The 17,945-nt window shown below is 41.1% G+C and overlaps 3 protein-coding genes across 38 annotated transcripts in view; 1 reads left to right on the forward strand and 2 right to left on the reverse strand.

Annotated features, from left to right (window-relative positions):
- LOC122459520 (collagen alpha-1(XVII) chain-like) overlaps positions 1-3,959 on the forward strand; it is a 32,346-nt gene extending 28,387 nt beyond the window's left edge. For both annotated transcript variants that reach the window (XR_006280271.1, XR_006280273.1), the window contains one exon: positions 3,626-3,959. The gene's annotated coding sequence lies outside the window, so the exon portion shown is untranslated. The remainder of the gene's footprint in view (positions 1-3,625) is intronic.
- MRPS10 (mitochondrial ribosomal protein S10) lies at positions 199-11,930 on the reverse strand. 3 transcript variants are annotated; one of them, XM_038395644.2, is made up of 8 exons: positions 11,763-11,930; positions 4,734-4,853; positions 4,199-4,263; positions 4,032-4,104; positions 2,863-3,002; positions 2,034-2,142; positions 1,122-1,211; positions 199-722 (listed from the first exon to the last, which is right to left on the reverse strand). In XM_038395644.2, the coding sequence occupies exons 2-8, from the start codon at positions 4,743-4,745 to the stop codon at positions 636-638; spliced, it is 576 nt and encodes a 191-aa protein (XP_038251572.1). In that variant the 5' UTR covers positions 4,746-4,853; positions 11,763-11,930; the 3' UTR covers positions 199-635. The 3 variants fall into 3 exon arrangements, with proteins under 3 accessions (XP_038251572.1, XP_043367780.1, XP_038251569.2); XM_043511845.1 differs by lacking the exon at positions 11,763-11,930 and adding an exon at positions 5,062-9,720; XM_038395641.2 differs by lacking the exons at positions 4,734-4,853; positions 11,763-11,930 and adding an exon at positions 11,496-11,674.
- Positions 11,931-14,059: 2,129 nt separating this feature from the next.
- Positions 14,060-17,945, reverse strand: part of TRERF1 (transcriptional regulating factor 1) — a 141,726-nt gene continuing 137,840 nt past the window's right edge. For 30 of the 33 annotated variants that reach the window (XM_038395626.2, XM_038395629.2, XM_043511816.1 and 27 more), the window contains one exon: positions 14,060-17,893. In XM_038395626.2, coding sequence (XP_038251554.1) covers positions 17,572-17,893 — 322 coding nt within the window. In that variant the 3' untranslated portion in view covers positions 14,060-17,571. The remainder of the gene's footprint in view (positions 17,894-17,945) is intronic. The other 3 variants (XM_043511827.1, XM_043511821.1, XM_043511828.1) reach the window with 1 other exon arrangement.

Below are 17,945 nucleotides of genomic sequence, written 5' to 3' on the forward strand. Positions count from 1 at the left end.
AAAATATCCATCCAAATATCCATGATTTTGCCTCCCAGCAAAAACTGACCTGGCCTGTAAGTGCCCCAGCTGCTCAGCTGACTGGTGAATACTAAAACAAGTCCTGAAAGTTCTCATCAATGTGCTTTTACTGTCAAATTGCCAAGTATAACAAGAGAAGATAAATGTAATCTTTTTCAGGAGACTCCCAGCAAAATATATTTTAAATAAAATTTAATGGGTCACATAAGAACTCTGAGATATGTGCTTCAAATAGCAACCTTATTGACAGTAAATTCACAAATCCTGTGGTGTTTATGCACAAATAAACCATTACTGTACATCATGATCTGTTCATGTAAATTTATCAAGTTTTGGCCACACAGACTTTGAAAAAAGAAAAACAGACAAAACATTTTCACAGCAGTCCAGTCTTTCTGCTAATGGCCGGGAGCTGGGATCCACACTCACTGATAATTAGGGTAGCAAATTACCTGTCTCATCATAATTTTTAAGTATTGTTTGTAAAATTAAGACAGGGTTTGAGATTGGAGAGAGGGTAACTCCTGTGAGAAGATGTCGTGTTTCAAATCTTAACAGGCACAGGATGAGCTTCTGTTGCTAACGGATGTGGAAGCGCTTTGTACATGAAGAACTCATGACGTGCTTGCAGTTTCTTCTACTGAAGGTAGCTTGTCCCAAACTGGCTTCTGAATATATTCTGGTAGTTTTTCTAATTTGGTCTAAAAACAAAGCAAACAATTACACCTACCAATATGCACCTTAGATGTGACAATTCCCTCATTTAGAATAAATTATTTTGCTAAATACATATTTACCCAAATCAAATTACAAATACCTATTCAGGTACATGAAAGGCCACCAAGTGGCAGAAGCCATTTTAAGAATAGTACAGCTTCCATCCCTTCTTCATCTTGTACTTTCCACTGTTTGGATCCCTTGCTCCCTACAGAACTCACTTTCTCCCCAGCCCAGAGTCTCTGCACATTCCCCCCCTGCACATTCCAGGAATTACACTTGCTATTAGTCCCAGCAGATACCATTTGTCATCTGATTAATCTTAAAAACTAGACTCATCCCACAGCTCCGATTAGAAATTCAAGAAAGCAATTCAATTATACCTTTTTTATTTCCATTGCAACCCCTTCAGGTAAATTTCTTTGGATGTATTCCAAATAGACATCAGCTGTACTGCCAGTTAAATGTTTTAACTAAAACAATACAGAAAGTATTTTAAAAATAAAAGTAGCCATATTTTCTGCTATTAGCATATCACTGTATAAGGATATAGGCATACACTGATGGGAAAATTTCCTCAGAGTTAGAGAAGCTAGAACACAGAGGTTCAACATTCCCTTCACGACAGCAAAGAAATATCATCATTGCACTCTCACACTCCTGCACAGTTAGTAGGAGAAGGTATTCCCAGACTAGGGGTTTGCCTAACCTGTATTCTACAACTGTAGAAACACATACACCTTTGTTTACCTAGAGAGCCTCCTAGGATTAACTTGTAGTTTGATTAGTGCAGCCTATATTTAGAAAGGACGCTCCTGGGTATTATATAACATCCTAAACTAGGTCAGGGCCCTACTATGCTAGGCACAGTACCAACATACATTAATTGACAATCTCTTCCCCTCAACAGACACACAACATGGGTGGGGGACAGTTATTTTTGTTTTTAAGAGGAAGGTAGTTATTTTTAAAGGCAACTGTGAGGTGGTTTTGTTCTAATTTTTTCATTAATATAAAAGATACAATATGGAAAATGGTGCACTCAGAACCATACTTTTCAGTAGTATTATTTTAATATAAGGTGCATGAAGTGCATCCAGTATAACAAGTATTCTCTTTAGTATCCACTGAGACAGGATTAGGAAATTCTGCATGCTGGGGTTAAATGTAAAATCAGTACACACATTTTTCAGGAATTTTAGTGAGTGTCAAACATTAAATGCTTGACAAAACTGCATTTTCTATATGTGAAGTTCTATTTGAGTTCTCTCCTTCCCGCAAATGCACTCACTCACCTCCAAGCATCTATAATGTGTCCTCATTTCATACTGAACTCTGTGCTTCTTGAATATGTGTATTGACTTCAGAAGGGTGAATCGTTCTATCTTCCTGGGAGGTTCATGTCTAACATGCACAATCATTTAAACACATTATTTCATATTTTAAATCATATTCATATCCCTTTTAGATCAACTACTGTTTTCAGTATCTACATAACAACCCACCAAGACTTAATGCCAGGATCCCTGCTTTAGTTGACATTTGCACAAGTGAATGAGGCAGCGTGAAAAGTACCAGTGTATTTTGGTATTGCAGCCACATTTTGGCTTAATAACTATTAAAAGACCCGGGGTCGGGGAAACAGGACCACTAAATTCAGCTAGGTTCTAATGATACCTAGGGGGATGCTTGCACTGTCAATGATGCTGTTCTTACAGAAAGTTTGAAACGGTACTTTTAAAAAAAACACACAACCCTGGACAAGATTCCCTTTTCTATCAATGTTTTGCTGTTTAACATAGTGCTGAGTGTGTAACAGCTGTTGCTTTTGGCTGTATGGTCCTTGAACTATTATTGTATCCTACTGCTGTTTGAAAGGCACTGTGTAAAACCAACTTTTTAAAAAAAAAACTGTAGGATTTTATAACAAGGAAAATAATTAAAACAGCTTGTCAGGGAAATATCCCAATGGCTTCAGATTAGTTAAAAAATGCCATCAGTGTACATCTTTCACTTCTGAAACTTAGAGAAAGTAAATTCCATACCTCAAAAATCTACAACTATAGATGCCATAAGGGGTAGTGTTTTACAAGTAGCAGCTGAGACCAGGTCACCTACACTTACCCTTTTTCAATGGAGATGCCAAGTTCTTTAGCAGCAAGCACTGCAAAATATTCATAACTGTCCAACACAGTTTTATCATGGCCTTTAACTAAAACCGATAATTTCCTGTATAATGTGTCTGGTTCATCTGAAATGGATACCTACATTTTGTAAGAAAAAGACAAGTTAGGTGATAGCTCTATATTACCCTTAGCTAATTAATACAATACACATTTATCTTGTACACCCTACTATCCTATATGGGGGAAAATACTATGGGCAGCTAAACCTAATTGTACTTTACGCATAGTTTTGTCAACCTGTGGCTAATTAGCCACTATTACCAATTCTGAAAAGGAAGGCAGAGCTGTGCATGACTTAGGGTATAACTACACTTAAAACACTACAGCAAAGCCCATTGGCCTAGATTCTCCTATAGGTAGAGGTAATCCACCTCCCCAAGAGGCAGTACTTAGGTCTATGGAAGAACAATGGAAGCTGTCTACACTGGGGGTTAGATTGGCTTAATTATGCTGAGCGTACGTAACTACATCCCGAGTGACATAGTTAAACCAACTTAATTTTCTAGCGTAGACCAGGCCTCTACATTCAGAAGTTATTATGGTAAAAGTTCTTGATCAGGAGAGTGAGATGACTCTGGGGAAAAAAAACGTAGTAAGGCTTGCAATAGTTGAAGTTAAGAATAGAGCTCAGAAACTTCTGAAGAGTTGCAGATTTTTCCCTAAAACCAATCTATTACTACTATTTTTTTTTGGCACTGGAGAAGAGTCGCCTTCTCAGGCCCTGCACTGTCAGCAATTCTCTCTAGCTGATGAGAAATACACAGGACTCCCTCCACCAGGATAAGAAGAAACATAAGAAAATGTTTAAGTAAAATGGGAATTAAAATTTCTCCTTTTAAAATATGTACCATACGTATTTTAAAATGAAAGGGCTTTCCACAAGAATGCTATATTTCTATTCTAAATGCAGATTGTAACCTTAGGATATCATTGAAAAGGAGATCTCAATGAGTAATAATCCAACTCATATTATAAATATTCTTCTCCTAATGGGATTTTGCATAATTAAAAAAATACTCACCTATGCTGAAATAAGTCTGAGTTTGTGTATTTGCTTTTGTTACTGAGAATGTATATAATAAGTAGAGGGTCTACTTAGTCACATACCAAAGAATTGTCCTTATGATGGTGTAAATCAGTGTGGAATCCTGAGAACTGAACCCACAACAAGCCCTTGTTTCTAGATGGGAGGAGGGAGGAAACACCACATTTAACATGATTACAAATTAAGAGCTCAGAGTTTTTCAGACTTCATTGTTAAATGTTATACTTACAGAAAAAAACGATACTGCTTTGACGTATCTCTGCTTGAGTAATTTACAGGAAAAGTCCCTGGTCCCTGTGAAAATAAGTTAAATCATCAGCTGGCGTCTTTCAAATTAAAAATTATCATCTAAATGTAGATTTGTTAAAAGCTAGTTATTGTTTTCTAGACTAATAAATATATTGACTAATATATATACAATAATAATATAATATATAGACTAATAAATATATTGAGGTATAATGTAAGTCTGGAGGTACAATGAAGAACTTAGTGTATAAAGAAAAGGAGTACTTGTGGCACCTTAGAGACTAACAAATTTATTAGAGCATAAGCTTTCGTGAGCTACAGCTCACTTCCCACCAAATGCATCCGATGAAGTGAGCTGTAGCTCACGAAAGCTTATGCTCTAATAAATTTGTTAGTCTCTAAGGTGCCACAAGTACTCCTTTTCTTTTTGCGAATACAGACTAACACAGCTGCTACTCTGGAACTTAGTGTATGAAAGATTAAATGCATTTTTTTAAAGAAAGGCTCTATAGTACCTTGAAACCCATGCATAGTGTTGGTGCAGAGCAATGACACACATACTGGTTAGAGAAGTTTCATTCTTGCTCCAAAGATGATGGCACAGAAGGGAGAGTAGACCAAGTTGTTTGGAATGGCTGCATTATGGGTATAAAAAGGCAGCAGCTGCTATTCCAGTGCATAGGCCTGAATAAACATCACTTTGATTCCTAAACGAAGTTCATTTACACCTAGGCTTTATAGTGAATGTTGCCCTCAGCTGAACACATCATAAAAAGACTAGTTTAATTAATTTGTATGGTATCTTTCTAGAAGGATTCAGAACTAAAGTAATATGGAAATTACCTTTAATCTGTGCAGAAATTCCACATTAAAATTTGTGTATTGGAAATACAAATCTGACTAGCTCATACAGGAAAATTTTTTAGGTTAACAGTTACTTTACTTGTCAATACCTTACCATTACATGAATACAAAAATATAAAGAACTCATTACCTACTATATATGCCTACGTACATAATCACCGGCAAATAAGATGACTGAGGAAGAAACTAACTCATTACCAATGATACAAAGTCATAATTCTACGAATACCTGAGAGTTAAAACTCAATACAAAAATTGAAGGTTGCTAATTTTATTAGCACAATAATGGACTCCAACATGTGATGTCATTCCATTTCTGAATGCAGGATATAGCAATACATACAGTATTTCACAGTACAATTACAGTCTTTTTGGTTTTGCTTTCATGTTTTTCATGTTTGGTTTTGCTTTTCAATTTAGCAGACTTGCTAACTCTGCTCCTAGGACAGTTCACCCAAATTTTGCCACTTTATGTGTGTCTGAAAAATCAGAGTTTGCACATGCTCAGTAGAGACGTGTTAGCATTTAGCAGGTAAATTATCAGGTAAGATTCTCTCTCTAGTGAGCACTCTCCACTCCCCATAGCTCCTTTGGGGCAACCAGACTGAGCAGGCAACATCCTCAGAGTGACTGAGCCTGTTCCAGCCCAGGGATCCAGGGGCTAAGCAGGACTTGTCCAGCCATTATTGCTCTCAGCACCCCGATGTTGGGCAGTGGAACTCAGAGCAAGGAGACTCATCTATACTCTCAATGGTCCCCCTGCGAGCACCCAGGAGGAAAAGGATGATGCCTTACTGGAATTTAGGGGGAGAAGGGGAGGCACGAAGACAGGCTTCACAGAAGCAGCATAAGACAGGCAGGGAAAGAAGAGTCTGTAACAGCAAAAGCACACTCACTTCCAGAATCTGGAACAGAATCCGGAACAGAATCCAGGATTCCTGAGTCTAAATACTCCACTGCTGCCTAGCAAACAGCTGTGAAACCCACTAGCAAGTGTCATCTCCCTCTAGTGGATGATCCACACAGGAGAAAAGCCTGCTACTGCCACCAGTTACTTCATTAGCTCAAATGGTAAAGACCTGTGCTATGTATCTAAAAGTTCAAACCCTGCTATTGATACAAGCTAGGTCAATACGGTTCTGGTTTTTCTGTTTTGTTTTAAATAGGAAATTACATGCAAAAATCTATTTTAAAAGAAAGTTAATGTTCCAAAGTCAAGCACTCAAAAGGGAGGACATGCTAGATTAAGGTTTTCCATGCAACTGTAATGTATCCCCTTGTACATCTAGTCTGTAATTACATGATCACATGCTATTTTTCCCATAAGACCCCTGGCTCATTCACCCCACATGAATCAGGATTGTGCAGTGAACGAAGCTGTTGTCTGCAGGACCCATCTCATTTGCTGCAGAAGTTAGGAAGTGTGTAGTGAATGAGGAAGGACTGTAAGGAAGAGAAAGGAGGGTTTTGAGGTTTAAGCAGTTGAATATCATCTTGGAGAACTGAACTGTGTTTCAGCTTCTGCCATGGAGTTCTTTCGTAATGCTGACAAGTCACTTAAACCAACACATTCGCAGGTGGCTGCAAATTGTGTCCCTTATTTCCAAGTACCCAACTTGAGACACGCAGAGTCAGATTTGCAGAAGAGCTGAGCACTCACAAAGTCAATTAGAGCTGCTGCTGAATATATGAAATGCCATAAAAACGCTAACTACTCTGAGAAATCAAGTCTCCTGATTTTAGTGAACACCTGACAACTTTGGCTGCAACTTCTCTATGTCTTAGCTCATCACCTGTCCTACAATAGGGATAATGCCACCTCCCTATCTTACAATATATTACTATATTTATATACTATAATGTTTTCTGGAAATTATGAAAAAATTGAATTTTTAAGAGGGATGTGGTTAAGGAGAATGTAGTAACTTGGCAAAAAATAGGGCGGTCATTCCATGAAGTGGTGGCATGAAAACAACCCAGAGCAAGGTGCTAAAGTTCAATTGTATTCATGTTTGGCCGAGTACAGAGTTTATTGGGTTGTTTTAAGAAATGTGCACATGCTCTGAGGCTCTATAAAGGGAGAAATAAGTGTGTACACATATATATTTAATCACTATTTGTGTAAAGCACTTCGAACAAACAGTGGGCTTTGTCTTATTTCAGTCTAGTGAAGTATGAGTATTCGGTTTTGTGCAGATAAGTTCATTAATGTTTGTGAAGCACTCGGGTACTATTGTGATAAGCACCACAGAAAAGCGCATGAATGGCATGCAGCAATATTGAATGGGACTGCACACTGAATGAGTATAAAAAATATATTGAATAGCCTTTAGTTACATTATCACAATATTTTCTGCAGGACCCCTGGGCACTGAATGAGGCAGGGGTCCTGCAGAAAAAATTGTGATAATGTAACTAAAGGCTATAAGAATGCATATATACACAAGGAGGCCAAATTAAGGTTGTATGGATAACCTTAATTCCAACATTTTTTTAACTTCTGACTCTGCAATCTTAATATAGGTGTTTGTATGTGAATATATATACATACACGTTATATTCACCATGTGCTATTATAAGCATCACACTAACTTTCATAACTACAGAATATTAGAGTAAGTAGCAGAATGTTAAAATTAATGAAAAAGTTGATTGTCTATATAAAATGAATGAGAAGAGAAGATGTTTGATAATTAATGTCCTTTCCTCTCCTCCTCAAAATAAGAGTGGGCATCTCAAGTTCACAATAGGTATTAAGTTTATACCTTGGTGCATCATTTATCCCTTTTAATTGACTGAATGACAGATTTATATTCTTACATTCCATTTTTTGCAATTTATGTTTTTAAAACTTCATTCTGGACACAAACATTTGTAATTGATTAAGTGTTTAAAGTGATCTACTGTTTCATCAAGCTTTGTTTTTAAATCTTCAGTATGAGGAGTTATGCTCCTTTGTGTTACTAAACATTGTAGCCTTTTTAACATTATTTAAATGCGTAAAGCATTATTCTGGCACACTTTTTCCTTTCTTGCACTGTGCTAATAATATGTACAGGGACAGTACAGAGTCATGTGATTCTGCTAAATAAAATTAACGGTAATCTGAAAATGTGTTAAAAGTTGGACTGTAAGGTAAATTGGTGAATATATGTAGTGGGAGGGGTATTCAGCACATATTAAAATATAAGTTTTGTAATAGTTCCATTTATTCTACAATATAAATCAAATATTTTAAATTTCTTTCAAAAGCTGGCCATCCCACAAGGCTACGGACACTAACAAACTGCAGCACAATTTAATTCAAATTCCATATACGGGTTGACCCTCCTGGCTAAAAGAAAACTGGTCCTCTCCTAACAACAGTCATCCAAAAGAGCCTCAACTTTGTCCTCCCCCAATTCGCACTTCAGGAAAAAAGCAAACCTTGGAGCTTGGAATGTTAACAAGTCCAGACTGTGGCAGACTGAGGAAGAAAGCAAATTCCAAAGTAGAGGGACTTAATGGGGAACCCCAACTGTAATTTACTCTCAAACTTGAGAGAGCTCAAGCACCTCCTCTGACCTCAATTGTAGCAGAAACTACATAGGGAAAACAGCAGACCCTCAAGTAGCCCAGTCCCAAATCTTTGTCACTTTCACTTCCACATCATAAGATTTCAAAATTCATTTTCTCAGTTAGGATCAGCAAGATACTTCCCATATCTCTTTGCTTCACCTACCAAGTAATCTGTAAGCCACAGTAACCATGCCAGGGCACAACTGGGAGATGGCTTTTGGGGGCCACTGTATCAATGGCCATGAACAATAGATTCGTAGATTACAAAATCCAACCAATTCATAGCTAAAGTTGTCTTTTAGAGAGAGTACACTTCCAGAAAGCAATCTGTGATGGACCCTGATAGATACTCTACAAGGCTGGACCACTGAACAGGTCCTTTGCTCCACTGGGATAGATACAGCCCTAAATCAATAGTCTTGGATAAAGAGCGTATCTACCCTACTTCCCCCTGCCCCCCCACAAAAGTGTGTTCTTAACTTGGATTAAAATAGCATAGAAGACACAGCAACTCTAATTTCAACTCCTCTGTAACTTAGGTTAAAGCCTATAGGAGAGCCTTGGGTTGAACTCAAGCTGCTAACCCACATTAAGAACACCTTTTTTATATCCAAAGCTATAACCTTCAACTCCAGCCCAGATGTGGCCAGTGACATGAGTAGATCAGACGTTCCCATGATTGTCATGCTAGCTACAAATTCCTGAGTCAATCCAGAGGAATCATCTGCATGGACATGGAAGTCCAACACAATTAGCCAAAGGGCAGAACCTGAGAAATTCAAATAGGGCTTCCGTAGCACAGCCAGCTACTCAGCAATATTAACTAAGCACAATCACGTTCTCAGACTTTAACTCAGAATAAAACAAACGTAAAATTTAGAAATAGGGGGTAAAGTCCCAAGACTGTCAACTCTTGGGGGGCAAGGCTGCCTATTTGCTCTGCCTTTGTACAGCCCTGTCAGGCTGGGATCCTGGTCCAGGAACAGGGCTCCCAGGTGCTACACAACCCCTCAAGGCAATGGCCTATGTGCAGCTCTCTAGGCCTGACATGCTGCGAACCAGTGTAGCATGAAAAACTGCTATCTGATGTAATTTGCTACTAGTAGCAAAAAGAAAAGGAGTACTTGTGGCACCTTAGAGACTAACAAATTTATTAGAGCATAAGCTTTCGTGAGCTACAGCTCACTTCATCGGATGAGCTGTAGCTCACGAAAGCTTATGCTCTAATAAATTTGTTAGTCTCTAAGGTGCCACATGTACTCCTTTTCTTTTTACTAGTAGCAGTTACTGATATTAAACTGCTATCTGACCTAATCTGCTATTGGAACAGGAGTAGCAAATTGTAACCAGTAGCAGTTACTGATAGGTAAAGTTGTTCTTATTTGCTCACTTGTCCTAATTTGCTAAAACTTGACAGTATTGTTGGATAGAAGCAGAAGTCTTCAGCTTTCAAATGACCCTGCCTGGTGTACATAAGTATCAATTACCTCTTAACAGAGTGAGGTCATTTAAACATTTATTTTGCAGCTTCATTTACTGTGCTAACAAAACAGAGCAAGTGCAATACCAGAAACACAGATGTCATTGCTAAAACTACTAGCAACTACTTACTTAAACGTATTTTCAATAAGTACTTGTAATTAAAATATAAATTAAATAGCACAATAACAAAGGTAAATGATGAAGTGCTCAGAGTAATTCAGGGAATCCCAGCAGCAAATAAAACAAATTTGTGAACTGCTATGGGACTTTATGCAGTCATATAAACTGATAAGGGATTCTTTGTTTCTGAGGGGGTATATGTAAAATATTTCACCAAATCAAGTCTCTCTCAGCACCTCGGTAGGTTACATCAGACAGCATCCGATGAAGTAAACTGTAGCTCACGAAAACTTATGCTCTAATAAATTTGTTAGTCTCTAAGGTGCCACAAGTACTCCTTTTCTTTTTGCGAATACAGACTAACACGGCTGCTACTCTGAAATCAGACAGAGAGGAGCCTGTGGTGAGGAGGCCTTGGAATGCCCGTGCCATTAAGAACGAAGCCCATTCTAAGAGGCACTGTCCTGTGGAAGGCGAAATGAAAAAGCCCCTCTGCCCCTCCCCATTTTTGCAAACAACAATGTCTCAGTCTACCGGGGTAACCGTCACTCCCTCTGCCCCAGTTTTGCCCTCTGGCAGACCCTCACCCCTGGGTTTAACCCCAGCTCGTATCCCTGTCCCTGATTTTGCCTTTCAGCCCCTATCCTAAACCTGCCTCCAGCTGCTCGAACCCCCGAGCAGTGAATTTCCACCCCCTGCTCAGACTCAGACCATCCCCCTCGGATCTGCCCCCTTTTAACCCCTATAAAAAGCAGTCCGGGGAATCTGATGCCAAGTAAGGGCAGGGTAAAGGGCAATGGCTTCAGCAGCGGTTACTGAGCATGCTCACTACACCCGAAGTGGCGAAGAGGCACCCAGAGCAGTTTTTCACACTACACCGGCTGTGGCCGCCCAGTTCTTGGCCCAGCTACCGCGGCACCCAGGGCGCCAGCCGAGCAGCCCGGGCCCCGCTGCGGGTACGAGCAGCTGAGCCGGGAGCCAAGCGGGCTCCAGCAACCCCGGCACGGGCTGCGGACACCCACGCGCGGGGTGGGGGCAGGGCCCTGGCTCGTGTCCGGCCGCGCGCGAAGGGCGGCGGCTGCTCCAGCCCGTGCCCCGGCGGAGGGGGGCGGAGGAGCAGCCGAGGGCTCGGGCCAGGAGAGCGCTGAGCGCAGGGGCGGCTGGACTCGGAGCGGGGAAGCCCTGGGGGCAGATCGGAGCATCGCTCGGGTGCGCGCGCCCTGTCGCTGCGGCCCGTCCCGCGCCCCGGGTACCTGGCAGCACCGCCGCCACAAGCGGCTCACGCCTCCCCACGCCGCCATCTTGCCCCTAGCTCCTCCTCCCCCCTCCCCCACGCCGGCAACTTCCGGCCGCCGCCGCACCATAGAGCTACCCCGGAAGAATAGAGCGGCCCTATCCGCAACCAGCTACCATAGAGTTCCCCCTCCCGCCTGAAACTCGGCAGCAGCTCGCCTTCGCCAGAGCCCGCCCCACCACGCCGTTACCGTCCCCAAAGCCTGCGGCGCCGCCGGCAGCCTCACCCCCGCCTGAGCACAGCGGCGGCCTCAGGCCCCTCCCCGCTGGGCCCTGCAGCTGTCACGGGGGGCGGCCCCTCCCCTGGCGGAGCCCGAGCGGAAGGCGCAGCCCCTCCCTGCCGCAGGAGGAGAGGCCCCTGGGCGGCTGCCCTGCCTTACGCCCCATCGTCCCTCGGCCAGCCGCGAGCCAGGGACTCCCGCCGCCCGGGGGGGGGATGGGCTTCGGGCGCCATTTTCCAATCCGCGCATGCGCACTTCGTCCCGTGCTTGGCCCGCCGCCGCCGCCGCTGCCTTTGCGCCAGGAGGAGGCGCCCTTCAAACAGCTGCCGGGCAGCAGCCGCCAGCCCCGCCTCCGGCGCGCTCCTGGGCGGCGCTGCCTGCGAGGAGCCCGGGGCTGAGCCCTACGGCTCCCTGACGTGCGAGTTCACGCGGCTCGCCAATCGGTTCCGCCCTGGCTGGAGCCGGGACCGCCTGAGGGCGGCTCGGAAGCGTCTCTCAGCCCCCGTGCTCCCGCCCCCAGCCCGTGTCATCGCCGCCGCCGGGGGCTGGCCCCAGCTCGCTTCTCACCGCTCCCGCCCGCCGCTGCCCTCAGGAGGTTGAGGGGGGGCCTGGCAGAGCCGGGCTGCAGGCCGTAGCCTCGACTGCAAGCAGAAGGCGGAGCACGTGGGGACCATGACCGCCTTTGCCGCAGCCAGCACCACGCCGAGCCGCTCTGGGCACGCCCCAGCCTCTGCGTGCGACTGACTCCAACCCTAAGAAAATTACATCAAACGTAAAAGGCAGCTGGAAACCGTTTAGGCAAAAGTAGCTGATTCCAACGCGGTGGAAAGCTTCTGAAACTCCAAGTGCTTTACACAAACTGATTAAGTAGATTTCAGAGGAGCAGCCCTGTTAGTCTGTATTCGCAAAAAGAAAAGGAGGACGCGTGGCACCTTAGAGACTAACTAGAGATTAAGTAGATGTGGACGCACTTGTGGCGCCCTTTAGAGAGCCTCTGAGCACGTGAAAATGTCTTAAAACAACCCCCTCAACTCTGCTCTCAGCCAAACATGAATACAATTGAACTTTCCCACCGTGCTCGGGGCTATTTTCATGCCATCACGTCATGGAATGACCTCTTGATGCTTGGCCAAATTACCACATCCCTTCGACAGATTCAATTTTTCTATCATTTCCAGAAAAAAAAATAGTACTATATTAACAACCCCTACCTACCTGTAATACAATGTGGCTGCTGTAGTTTTTGTACACCCAAAACTTACACCAGAGCGGCTGGGAGTTTCAGATGCACAAGGAAGGCCGTTTTAGGACCCTTGATAGTGAATTTTCAAAAGAGTAAGAAAGAAGTAAAGGGAAGCTCTTTCAGGATTTGGATTCTAGCTGTAGAACATTCCAAAATATCCAAGCAAGCATATATCAGCAGCAGAAATGTTGAGACAAGACTATACCAGATGAAGGAGAGGACAGAGTTCTTCAGTTATTTATTTGACAGATATGTTCCCAACACAAGATTAAATACACTGTTTGTTTTAGGGTTATGGCACCTCAGCAATTTAAAAGATGAAATAATTTTCTTTCTGTACATATTGATGTAAGACTTTGTACTGTGATTAACTATACCAAAAATGTTAACACGGTGTAGGTGAAGGGGCAGGAGGAAAACAAAACACTTTTTACTGGAATGATTTTGGAATCCTAGTTACTAGATATAGAAATCACAGAATCTTAGAAATGTAGGTCTGGAAGGGACCTCAAGTCCAGCCATCTACACTGTAGAAGGACCAAGTAACCCTAGATCATCCCTGACAGGTGCTTACCAACATGTTTTAAAAAACCTCTGATGGGGATTCCCTTGTTGCAGAGCTTAACTACGCTACTAATAACTAACTTCAATCGCCCCTGCTGCAGATTAAGCCCATTACGTTCTGGCCTACCTTCAGTGGACAGGGAAAACAATTGATCAGAGTCCTCTTTATAACAGCCCTTAATATTTTAGAAGATTTATCAGGTCACCCTTCCCAAATAGTTTTCTTTTCTCAAGACTAAACATGTCCAGTTTTTGTAACCTTTCTGCACAGGTCAGCTTTTCTAAACCTTTTATCATTTTTTGTTGCTCTCCTCTAGACTCCCTCCCATTTGTCCACATCTTTCCTAAAGCGTGGGATACAGAAATAGAACAGTACTCCAGCGGAGGCCTCACCAGTGCCATATAGCAGAATTAAGGAATGCTCTTTTAAAAGCCATCTATAAAGTAACTGTGTGTGTATTATTACATATATATAACTTTGTCATCAACCCCCCAATTTTTAACAGATTAATTTATTTAAGAGAAATTTTCATCACTGTAGCAAAACCCAACAAACTACATTTTATCAAAAGTATAAAATTCACTAGAAAATACTGTCTTCTTTTTGGCAAACTGTTACATAAAACTCTTAGATTTACAAATACAACAATTACTTGTTACAAAAGAAATAGAACTGAATTGTCTATACATAGTGCTTTTTGATATGTACCAAGTATATGGAATCCAAACAAAAAACATCAGAAAAACCAAAACAAATATTAAATTGTGAAATTAAGCCATCCTAGTGCAAATCTGAATAAGTTACATCCTGAAATTAAATTGCATGCAAGTCAGATGCTAATAATATGAAGCTATATCTGGAAGAGATCACAAACTACATTAAATATGTAGTTTTTATTTCCATTGCTTTCCCACCCAAAAGTAAATATATATATTTTTACACTGGAGTTCCTAAAATATTTACAACCTTCTAATAAAATATATCAGTTAAATATATTTGAAAATAAGATGATTTTTTCCATAAAATATATTGATTTTCTTTCTATGTACAGACTTTACCAAAGGACTATAGTGAAATCCAATAGTGAAACCATCCCATAATACATAGTTTTGCATCAGCAACTATTAGCAAGAAAATAACTTTTCTGAAATAAAACTAAACCACATTTAGATACATGTAGGCAAAACAGCATCTGTGTAACATCAGACTGTGCAACATTTTAAGAATATGGAGTCAGTGTTTGAGGCCTAACTTATTTAATACTATTTCAGGAATCTGCCTTCTTTCCTTAAACGCAATCTCTTTGGTTATTTTCAACTAATTTTTATCATTTTCATGGGTGTAAAATTAAAAGTATACCTGTTTCATCTTGAAGATCCAGGAAATAGTTAGCTGGATGTCTGTGTTAAATCCACATAATCTTTAGTTAGAAGGAACCCACATTTTTTTTTTTAAATTGCTTCTGTGAGGGATCAAATCCAAAAATTTCTACAATACTTTTACTCAAATTCTTCTTCAGGCAAAACTCCCATTGACTGCAATGAAAGTTTTGCCTGAGTTTGGCAGGACTGTCCCTGCAAGACCCTCCATATGCAGACTTCTTCCTACCAATATAAGAGGAGTGCAACTTCCACAGCATGCTTCCACTTTCTCTCCAATTTTACTGAAAAAGTCCCTTCACAAAGGAGCCCTTAGGGTTCAAAGCTCCATAGGTTTGGAGGGGAAGGGATGGGATGGGCTCTAGTCAAGTCTTTCCACCTTAAGCCCACAGACTCCAATGCAAGTTACTGCATACAAAGGCCCTGATTCTGCAAATACTTAAATGTCTGTAGACTCCACTCACAAAAGTCTAAACTACTGTGGACTGCCCAGTGTATATGAGTCATGCTCCAGGGCATGGCAGAGAGCCAATTGGAAGTACAGGCACATAGGCCTTCTGTCAGATCTCCTGAGATTCACAGACAGAGTGGGTGGAACAATCTGTTGTTCCACAGAAAGAGGGGAAAGAAACTCCACCCACCAACGAAAGAATTCACAGGAAGCTTGCAACTTGAAAATGATGAATGGTTTCAACTTACCTACAAGGGTCATTCTTGATTAGTAGAGCATTTGACTGAGTAAGAACTTGAGGATTTTGCCTTATATGTTTTGCTTTGACACAAAAATGGTCTCTTTACTCAAGTAATAATCCTGTGTAGACATGGGTCCTGATTCTCACTGGCTTTGCACCTTGCATGGTCATTTACATCTGTCTATGGTGAGTGAAGAAACACTATTTGATAGTATTCTACCCCCATTTTGTATTCATTTTGTACAGGTGTAAGTATACAAGGGGAAGACTGTGGAGAACCAGGCCCAACCTCTTGCTTGATCTGGTTAAGACTACATTTTGTGACTCCACAAATTGTCAGATATTGTGGCAAATGAAATATTCTTATTGTAAAAAAAAAAAAAAAAATATGAAAGGAACCAGGAAAATCTGAAATGATTTACATACAAATGTGTTATAAAATCTGCAGTATTGTTCTCCTACACAGGATTCATGAGAGCATCAGTGTTATCAGTGAAGCCTCTAAAACATTTACAGCATTTTATTTCAAGAGCAGCTCACAAACTGCCATTTAGTAATGAAAGGTCGTGCACCCAAACATTGTCTAATCCTGCATGTGGTTTAGGTGCAACTCTACGACTCCAGTACTGTGTATCTGTGGAGAATGTGCCAAACCAAGGTCAATACAGATTAGGTTAGAGAGAGATCTTGTGTGCAGATCTTGGCCAAAGGAAAAAAAAAGGGGGGGGGGAGTTAATGTAAGCATTTTCCTACCTTTGCTGGATAAATGTCACACTGAATACATAAAAATCTGAGTTTGATGTAAAGGCAAGTGAATACTCAAAAACAGCACAAGAATATTTCAGGCCAGGAAGGATTAAAAAAAAGTATCTGTTTAAATGTCCAGAAGTGTTCTTTTGAAAGAGAGTAGATATACCAACAACATCCCTCCCCCGATTCTGTCTTGGAGGAAAGAATGTCTCTTAGCATCTATTGTCTTCTGGAATATGTTCCTACATTGCTCAATTGTACAAAACCTCTAAAACCTCTGGGATGGCTACTGAACAGTATGATTTATTGTCACAATAGAAGGTATCTCCAGTGCTGTCCAATTACAAAGGCAGGGCTCCTAATCCAGTGTTCCAATTAGAGGACGAGTTTTTTGCCACACTTTAACTGAAGTGAACCACTATAGAATAGTCTTCAATTCTCAGACTGGGTCATTCAGAAACCAGTGGATCTCTCTCTTTTGAATCCTATTAAAATGGAAGCTCTAAAATATACAGTATAAACAATATCTTTTGAAAGGAGACTAACAGGTACAGGTTGAGCAGTGATCTGTTGAATGGAGGCTAGTCACTCTTGTAATAATTTCATATTTAGTTAGATTTCTTTTTGTTCCAGATACAACAAGAATGCAAAACAGAAGAACACATCAAGTCAGCATCTCCAACAAAGATGAGGTACTATCAGAAAAACACTACAAGATCCATTGCAGGCAATTAATCCAGTCAGAAGTGCACAACAATAGCTCCTTCCTGGTAAATAGGACCAAAGTGAGATGTGTAAAATGAAACCGTCCAGGTTAGACTGAACTGAGAATAAGAAAATTCTGAAGCATTAAAGATTAAAGTTCCTCCCATAGAAAGTTTGGAAGGAAAAGGAAATAGAAACATGAATTTCTCTGTTATATTTGTGGTTTTGAATAATCTCAGTGAAGCAGAACCCAGATAAAACACCTTATAAGAATGTTTGTGCCAATTATTTATTTTTCCCCAACAAACAAACTGATTAAAAAATGGGTGGGAAGCATATCTTTTCCCTAGACCTGGATAAACAAATTACCATTTTTAAACAGGTAGTTTAAAATCAATGGGAAATAAACAGGTTGTCCAGGTTTCCTGACTGATACATTCAGGATATTTTCAGTAGCTGTCTGCATGTGACAACTCTACATTTACAACTCAGCATCATCCTGAAGTAAATCTGCATCTTCATCATCCAACAAGAGGTCAGCATCGATGACTTCAGTCTCTTCCATGACATCTCCCAACTCTTGAACAACATCATCTTCAAGGTCATCTACATGTTCAACATGTTTAATCAAACTCAAATGATCCAGAGGGATCACACCATGTCCAATTGGCCCAGTAGTTCTTGCAATAGTGGCTGCCATTTCTGCTGCAACAGCAGCTTTCTGAGCCTTCTGCCTTTGCTGTTCTTCCTGTTGTCTGTGGGTCTTCATATGAGCATTGCGACTTTTGATTTTGAAAAACACCCTAAAATTTCAAGAAAAGAAAACATTTCAGATGACATCCTATTGCCCCTATT

This window comes from Dermochelys coriacea, chromosome 3 (assembly GCF_009764565.3).
Source record: "Dermochelys coriacea isolate rDerCor1 chromosome 3, rDerCor1.pri.v4, whole genome shotgun sequence".
In the NCBI taxonomy this organism is placed as follows: Eukaryota; Metazoa; Chordata; order Testudines; family Dermochelyidae; genus Dermochelys; species Dermochelys coriacea.

Coding starts and splice junctions, on each gene's coding strand:
- MRPS10 (XM_038395641.2), bottom strand. CDS start 11,606: ATGGTGCGGCGGCGGCCGGAAGTTGCCGGCGTGGGGGAGGGGGGAGGA. Junction 4,264..11,495: donor TGTGGCGGCGGTGCTGCCAG/GTACCCGGGGCG, acceptor TTATTTTCACAG/GGACCAGGGACTTTTCCTGT. Junction 1,212..2,033: donor CACATTATAGATGCTTGGAG/GTGAGTGAGTGC, acceptor GTATTGTTTTAG/TTAAAACATTTAACTGGCAG.